At 44.4% G+C, this 9,197-nt stretch overlaps 1 protein-coding gene across 1 annotated transcript; it reads right to left on the reverse strand.

Annotated features, from left to right (window-relative positions):
* Positions 1-7,849: 7,849 nt before the first annotated feature.
* LOC149871202 (olfactory receptor 4S2-like) lies at positions 7,850-8,779 on the reverse strand. The gene has a single exon (XM_090034876.1). It carries the CDS (start codon positions 8,777-8,779, stop codon positions 7,850-7,852), a length of 930 nt encoding a protein of 309 aa, XP_089891002.1.
* Positions 8,780-9,197: the final 418 nt, after the last annotated feature.

A 9,197-nucleotide genomic window follows, 5' to 3' on the forward strand; every position in this document is an offset into this window, starting at 1 on the left:
ACGATCTTCACCCTAGGGTTCTACAGGAACTGGCCGAGGTCATTGCGGGACCCCTGGCGCTGCTCTATGAGCACTCGTGGTGCTCTGGTGAGGTGCCGGAGGACTGGAAGAGGGCCAATGTGGTCCCTATCTTCAAAAAGGGAAAAAAAGAGGACCCGGGAAATTACAGGCCAGTTAGTCTTACCTCAATCCCGGGTAAGCTCTTTGAAAAAATTATCCTGGCACACATCCAGGAGGGCCTTGCGGGGGAATGCATGCTCAGGGGCAACCAACATGGGTTCATCAGTGGCAGGTCTTGTCAGACCAACCTGGTGGCCTTTTACGATTAGGTCACCAAATCATTAGACGCAGGGGTTGCTGTGGATGTAGTCTTTCTGGACTTCCGGAAGGCTTTCGACACTGTCTCTCACCCTGTCCTCATCAAAAAGCTGGGAGACTGTGGTGTCGATGCCCACACAGTCAAATGGGTCGCCAACTGGTTGGAGGGCCGCACCCAGAGGGTGGTAGTGGATGGGTTCTTCTCGACCTGGAAGGACGTGGGCAGTGGGGTTCCGCAGGGCTCGGTCCTCGGGCCCGCACTGTTCAACATCTTCATCAGTGACTTGGATGAGGGGGTAGAAAGCACCCTGTTCAAGTTTGCTGATGACACTAAGATGTGGGGGGATGTGGGTGCACTAGAAGGGTGCAATAGGCTACAAGCTGACCTTGACAGGTTGCAACGGTGGGCGGATGAGAATAGGATGGGGTTTAACACTGATAAGTGCAAGGTGTTGCACATGGTGTGGAAGAACTGGCACCACACTTACAGGTTGGGAAACTCCCCTCTTGCCAGCACAGAGACGGAAAAGGATCTTGGAGTCGTCATTGACTCCATGATGAACATGGGCCGGCAGTGTGGGGAGGCAGTCAAGAAGGCCAACCGTACCCTGTCATGCATCCACAGATGCATCTCGAGCAGGTCCAGGGAGGTGATCCTCCCCCTCTATGCGGCACTGGTCAGGCCGCAGCTGGAGTACTGCGTCCAGTTCTGGGCGCCACACTTCAAGAGGGACGTGGATGATATGGAAAGAGTTCAGAGGAGGGCCACTCGTATGATCAGGGGTCAGCAGGGCAGGCCTTATGAGAAGAGGCTACGGGACCTGAACCTGTTTAGCCTCCACAAGAGAAGGTTAAGGGGGGACCTTGTGGCCTGCTACAAACTGGTCAGGGGGGATCAGCAGGTATTGGGGGAGTCCCTGTTCTCCCGTGCGCTGCCAGGAGTGACCAGGAATAACGGTCACAAGCTGGCGGAGGGTAGGTTTAGATTAGATATTAGGAGGCGCTACTTCACAGTCAGGGCGGCTAGGGCCTGGAACCGGCTTCCAGGGGAAGTGGTGCAGGCTCCTAGCCTGGGGATTTTTAAAAGGAAGTTAGATGAGCACCTTGCCGGGGTCATCTGACCCCGGTGCTCTTTCCTGCCAAGGCAGGGGGTCGGACTAGATGATCTACCTAGGTCCCTTCCGACTCTAGCTACTATGAAACTATGAAACTATGAAACATGTGAATAAAATACTTTTTATCATGTTTGCTTGAATATATGATGACCCCCCCAATACATATGGAAAATTTATCAATTTGTCATAATTTTCCAACTTAAAATCCAATTATTTGAGGTTCACTTTAAATTTGTCTCCCTTTCACTGCTCAGGTAAGGAAAATAAATCTGGAAGTTCAGAGAGCCCTCTTGCCCTTTCACCCTGCTCCATAACTTCTTTCCCCCTGCAGCCCTCACCTCCCAACCTTATTGTCAAACCCTGCTGTCTCTGAGCACATGGAAATGAGGGGCAAATTTGAAAACTCTGAATGTGAAATAAGCACGCACATTTTACCACATGGGTAAGTTACTACAGGTACCCATAGACATTGTTCATTTAGAATAGACATTTTTTTTCTTTTTTACCTCTCTTGAAACTGCTGCAAGTTTTAGCACAGTACTCCATGAACATGATTTTAAGTAACACTTGTGTAACTATTTGTATATAATAAAAATTATGCATGACATTAGTCCAAAGCCAAATAGCTCATGGTTTACCATATTGTTCATTGGACCGGGCCCAAGCAGAGTCAATTGCATTTCAAACCATGGTGACCCCACCATTTAGGACTGATCAGTATGTTTCTATACTCTGGACATCCCCAATTAAGGATCCAATTGGATATCCCAATTAAGGGGGAGCAGTCAAGCTGCTAATTATCTCCCGCTCATGGCTAGAACTAGGTTTTATTATTACAAGTCCTGGGATGCTTCAAAAAAAAATATATACACTGATGAAGCACAGGGCAACCACGTCCTGCTTCACTTTATGGGTTGCGTCCACACACGCAAGCACATGCACTTGCAGCAGCTCAAATAGAAGCAGTGCAAATTTGAGCTAGGGCTTTTTGCCTCAGTGCATGTGCTTGGACATACACTTTGTTGTAGAGCAAATTGTGCCACTTGGATTTGCAGCCAGGAGGAGCTAGAGCCTGCGGCCAGCACCTGTGCAGTATAAAAAGCTGCCCTGGCAAGTAGCTTAGGGCTACTCACTCTCAGGAGCTTCTGGGGCCTAGCCAATTGGTACCTATGGATACTAGCCTGAAGCAGCCCTGAGAGTTCCCTGCACCGTTTACCCACTGCAGCAGTCTGGCAGTGGGGGCTTCTGCTTGGCTGTGACCTGCTGCACACCTGCCAGACCCAGATGAGGTATCTGTCCCTCTGGGCCAGCTGCCAGTGAACTGTGGCTGCAGAGCTGGCTTTTGTGCAGCGCTACTGCCTTGTGTGCCCCCTGGCTGGCCATCTTAGCAGCTATCACCCGGAAGATGTTCCAGGTGTGGTGGCCTGCATTAAACTGTCAAAGCATGTCCTCCTGGCCCCAATTGGCCAGGAGGTCAGCCATCTCCAGCTGGGTCCAAGGTGCCAGCTCTGAGCAGGCAGGGGCCTGCCACTGGCCTCCCTAGCAGGAATTCTGGTGTTCCCTATTTGAACACTGAAAAATGTCTGATAAAAAAATCCCAAGGTCACTCTGTAAAATACCCCAAAATACATGTTCCTTCGCAATTAAAATAAAAGACCACTATATATAGAGAGAGAGTGAGAGAGAGACAGTGATCAGTTGGGCAATGGTTTATTGATACATGTACAGTGTTAAAGCAATTTGGAAACCTACCAGCATCTCTAGCATCATAATAAAGTGAATTCTAAATATCTATATGTTTTGCTGCCCCCCCCACAGGGGACACAGACCCCCCACAGGGGCTACAGCCCTACCCCAACAGGGGCTACCACCCCTACCAGGCTCTTATTTTTGGTGAAGGTCCAAGTGGACCTAGACCTAAGTGCTGCTGGTTGCTCAGTTCTGCCATGAATGTCAGACATCTCAGATCAAGAAGGGGTACCCTAGGGAGATGTGCACTCAATTTATAGGTCTTGAGGTGACCTGGATAAGAAAAGTTCACCCCCCTTCCCCAACCCTGTAATGTATGGGAAAAGTTTGAACAGCAGACAGGTTCTACAACTGTTGTAACTTTTGACACCAGACCAAGGGGTACCCCTGGGTCATTTTGGGGCCAGATAAGTCAAGCTAGTGAAGGGGCCACATAGGACAGTGGGTACCCACTATTTGTAAAGTGGTTCTCCTTTTAGGTTTGTGATCAGCTTCACAGAACCCCACTTGCTATTTTACATAAAGTTGGACAGAGATTTTATGGCATTAAGGGGGAGCAGTCAAGCTGCAAACAGCCAAAAAGGTTTTGGGGTGACCTGGCCAAGGTAAGCTCACCAGCTCCCCTGACCCCATAGTGCCTGGGAAAAGTGCTGACAGTTGACATAGACTTGTTCCACCAGTCATACAACTTTTGGTGCCAGACCGAGCGGTTCACCTGGGTCATTTTGGGGCCAGGCTGAGTCAAGCCAGGGTGGGAGACTCTGTCTGAACCTGCAGCCACTCTGTGCATCTTCTGGCATGCTGGTTATGGATGCCATGGGACACCCCCCATGGCTGAAAACATCCCCCACACTAAAATCACATCAGGGCCCCACTTGAGGGAGACCTCCCACCACCAACAGCAGTTGCCGCCCACAAAAATGATGCCCCACAGATCGCTAAAGCACTGCATAGATTGATTAAAAAACAAACTTACAAAAATAAAACTTTAATTTAAATATAAATAAATAATAAAACCAACAAATGGTGAAACTGAAACACTGCTGAATACCCACTCCCTTACCCCACAACTGGAAAGCAATAAATACAATGAATGATTTAAAATAACTCTGCCCAAGTCTTCTTTTTTTCAAAAACTAGAGTCCCAGCAGAGTAGGGGCAACCCTCTTCCATACAGCAGAGGTGACCCTCTTCACCTATGCACTCATATGGCTAAATATCCTCATACAGGAGTCTGGCCCAATGTGTTGGCCATCTGCAAGAGCGGCACAGTTTGAAGGCAGTTGGAAGAGAGAGACAGCAGATAGCCTGAAATGTTACAATTTACCCTAACCTATAGTTTCATGCTTTCCCCTCTTACCATATGCCCAACCCCATCCCCACATTGGCAGACTTACCACTGGCAGCACCTCTGCCTCTGGCTCCTCTTTCCAACATTGTGGCTGAGGATGGAGGGGCTGGGGAGGGTGTGATGGAGGGAAGCAGGGAGGGGTAGGGGGGAGAGTATGACCACAGTGGGTGGCAGAAGCTGAAACATAGTAGGTGGTGGTAGCATCTACCACCATGATAATGAGTACAGAAGTGGTGAAGGGTGTAGGGGAAAGGAGGAAAAGAATGGGGTGGGGGGAGAGAGATGGTGGTGGAGAAGGGAGGGGTGGTGGTATTCAGGCCTCTTTGCTGGACCTGACCTCCTTGGTTGCCTGGACTCCATGGCTGGGGAGGGTAGCTGGATGTCCTCTGGGTCAGTGCTTCTAGGCTGTTTGACTCAAACCTGTGGTTCTGAGTTTCTCAAAGGATAGCAGTTAGCAAACTTTGGGGGTTAGGAGGCAATTAAAGCCCTATGAGGTGTTAAATGTTCAAACCTCCAATGGGGCCAGAGATGTCCTCCTCTGTTGTTGCAAAGATTCCTCAATGCCTGGCATAGCTTTGGATGTGCTAACCGGACCTATTGAAAAAAAGGGTGTGGGAACCTGACATCCACATTAGGCAACTGAGCCTGAATTCAGGGTTTGGTTACTTCAGTGTTCTGTTGAGTGCCCCATTTTTTGCCGATGAATGCATCTCATGTAAAAAGGGGGTTCTTGTAGACTTGGGGAAATTGGGAGTGCAATTTTACTGGTTACTTCTAGCACCTAGATGTGGTAATGAGACCTATTGAGAAATGGGACCTAGTGGATGTGATAATGGGACCTACTGAGAAAATTGTAATGGGGACCTGACACCCACATTAGGCAACTGACCCTGAATTCAGGGTTTGGCCATTTTAGTGTTCTGCTGAGAGTCCTGTTTTTTGCCAATGAATGAGTCTCATGTAAAACGGGGTGGTTATAGACTTAGGGAAATTGGTAATGCAATTTAACTGGATGCTACTGTGCTTCTGGATGCCTGGCATAGTTCAACCACCTCAAGCATCAACACCCACAACACACCCTAGCTGTCAGTACAGTGAAACTGGAGATTACTAATGCAAAATGGTTTCTTTGCACTATTTATTTAATGAACTAAGAAAAAAAGAGGTCAGCCAAAGATTGATCCATGTTGGGTCCTGCAGTTACACCCGGTGTGTTAAAACATTCATTACATACAAATACCAGTAAATTACCTTCAAATACCTGCAAATGGTAGCAACAACTGGTGGACAAGAGGGCTCACTACACAAAAATTGTAGCAACACAGTGGACAAAGGGGCTCAGTACACGCAATTCAGTGAATTACCATGTACACGTGACAGATTTATGGCGGCATCATTGCAATTTGTTGCGTGTCAAACTGAATTACATCAGGATGCTGTTTAGTTTGTTATGATAAGAGCTAATTTAAGACACCCAAACCTCACGTATGTATAAAGTGTGATTCTATTAAGCTACACGAAGGGGGATTTTTATTATGTTTACATGGCAATATAGTCATGTATAAAAGTGCTGTTAGAGAATAGCCAGACCAAAGGTCATGGAATGGAGAATAGGAGTGAAATGTAAAGAAGGACCAGGGAGTTATGTTTTCTATGTTCTTAAGTTGCAAATAAAAGGCAAAAACTCACCCTGAAAAAAATGTATAACGCATTCCTTTCTTCTCAACAGAGCTAAGCCTTTTGAGATAGGCAATAGGAAAATAGCAGCCTTGCGATAACCTAATGAGGTTGCTATGTGGAAATATGACTAATCTCCCCAGGCCAATATAAAAAAAAATGCAGAATGAAGACTTGGGTTCTTGATCAATGGCCCAAGACTTAGATAAATCCTCTTGAGTAACGAATCTTTCAAATCATGGTGCTGTAAGTTTAGAAGACTACAAAGCAAGGAAATGTCTTTTAGTATCTGGTTAATTATGTTAGTTTTTTGAATGAGCATGGCGAGATCTGGATGCCTCTCTCAATAAACCTCTAATGTTTAGGAGGAAATCTGGAAGGTGTGGCAGTAAGCCCTAATGCTTGTGATGATGTGATCAACATAGACCACCAAACCCAAAATACCCCCAAAAGTGTAGGTTATTTTGCTACTTTATGACACTAGGGTTTCTCCTGTACAAGTAAGCATGGCTTTACTGTTGAACCAATCCACAGTTGAAATAATTAAGAAGGTGAAGAACCCCACCCCCATTAATTTAATAAACAAAGATTTGTAACAATGTGGATCTAAAGGGGTGTGGGGGCCTGAAGAATATATTTGCATAACCATAACCACTAATCTTAGGTTTAGTCTAGAGTGAAGAGTTTTTGGTGGTAATTATGTAATGAAGTTGTGCAGGTAGGAACATGGACAGTTGAATAACGCTGTAATGGATAGTATTCTTGGCATGGTAATAAGAGTTCAAATGTCAAAGGGGATTGCAAGTTTTTCACAGTTACTTCCTTAAAAAAATCTCAGTCTCTGAAATAAATAAATAAAAAGAACCCTGAATACTTAAAGTAAGACCTCAAATTTATATTTTTTAATCATAACTCATCAGTTTTCTAAAATCCAGAGGAATTCCAGCTCCCACATTTCCTTGGGATGGAAAAATGCCTTCTTATGCCTAATTGTGATCCTTCCAGTAATTTTTTTTTTTTTTAACATAAACACATTTTCTATTTTGGAATCCAATTTTGCCCTGTTACAGTACTGTGGAACTTTATTTAAAAGCGATTGTTAAATGTACTTAATAAATATAAATTCTTTTAACAGATGAAGATTCTATTATATTCAGATTCTTTTACATGGCTGACATCTAAGCACCTTTATCAATATAAGGCAATGCAACTAACATATGTCTTATGTGTCCTGTCTACCACAGAAGCCATATCTTGCAGTCGCCATTAATCTCGGCTTTCGAGAAAGATGAAATGAGTAATCTGTTGGATAATTATGAAATAAATTACAGTAGGAAGCAAAATCCCCTTAGCACTTTGTGACTGGCTGTTTCATGTGCAATCATGACTATTCCCAAAAAAGAATGTACTTAAAAAGTGCATAATCAATTTTCAATGTTTCTAAAATATAATCTGAAATGGTTCCATTTTCATAAGTAACCGTAAGATGGAACTAGACAACCCTGAATTTAGACAAAGATACTCAGAATTTGCACTGAAGAATTGACATAAGGTAATGAAGATTTTCCTAAAATCTCTGCTGAACACTATTCCTCTCATTCATTGTCATGATCAACTAACATAGATCTACACATTTTTTTCATTTCTCTCTATAATTTACTTTACTGCTCCATAATTTTCTCATGGCATTCTTCACATCCTCATTTCTCAGTGTATATATCAATGGGTTTAGCATAGGGGTGAAGATGGTATAGAAAACAGCAACTGTCTTATCTTCTGAGAAGGTAGTGGAAGGTCTTAAATAGAAGAAGATACAAGGTCCAAAAAATATAAGCACTACTGTAATGTGGGAGGCACAGGTGGACAGAGCTTTGAGGCGCCCTTCAGAGGTATGAGTTCTCAAGGAGACTAATATTACAATATAAGATATCATCAGAACAACAAAACAGAGCAGGGAGAGCATTCCACTATTGGCAACCACTATGATACCAATGATGTAAGTATCAGTGCAAGCTAGTTGCAGCAAAGGGTGCACATCACAGAAAAAGTGATCTATTACATTTGGTCCACAGAAGGGGAGCGTGGTGGTCAGAAGAGTCTGTACTATGGAATGCAGAAAGCCCCCTGTCCATGAGGCCACTACCATCCAGCTACACACATGTTTGTTCATAATGGTAGTATAATGGAGAGGTTTGCAGATTGCTATGTAACGATCATAGGCCATCATTGTGAGGAGGAAGATCTCAGTGCAACCAAGAAGATGGACAAGGAACAGCTGTGCAATGCAGCCAGGGAAGGAGATAGTTTTCCTCTCAGTGAGTAAGTCTGCCATTAGTTTGGGGGCTGTAACAGAAGCGTAGACGATATCTACAAAGGAGAGGTAACTTAAGAAGAAATACATGGGGGAGTTCAGACTTTGGCTTCTTTGAATTGTGACAATGATGGTGAGATTTCCTAATACAGTAGCAATATAAAATAATAAAAACAAGCCAAAACACACTTTTTCCAATTCCTGGTTCTGGGTGAGTCCCAAAAGAATGAATTCAGAAACATTACGTATATGCTCCATGTATTCAGGATAGGTAATGACCTCGAGCTTCACAGCAAAGTCACCTGCCATGACATAAAAAAGGAGACCATCAGTGAAAAAAGAACAAGAGACTAAATCAATATTCTATGTTGATCTTGAGCCTCTACACCTTACTTTTAAGATTTGTTGACTAAAATGGATGGAGAGCAGTCTGTTGGTGGAGGTTTCTACCTAATTGAGAGAATGAGTACAGATTAGAACTTACAGGCTTTTTGAGCCAAACCAGTGTCCAACAAACTAAGATTGAACTCCATAGGTTTAGCCCTTCTTCTGCCACTCATACCTCCCTTTGATGGCTGCCTGGGAGTAGGGGACTCCTTGCATTGTCCCTTGGGTTCTTAAGTGTCTATTTTAGGCATATAACTATTAAGATTTTTTTTAAACATAGATAAATAGG

This window comes from Crocodylus siamensis, chromosome 2, assembly GCF_052110815.1.
Source record: "Crocodylus siamensis isolate JL-2025a chromosome 2, ASM5211081v1, whole genome shotgun sequence".
NCBI lineage: Eukaryota > Metazoa > Chordata > Crocodylia > Crocodylidae > Crocodylus > Crocodylus siamensis.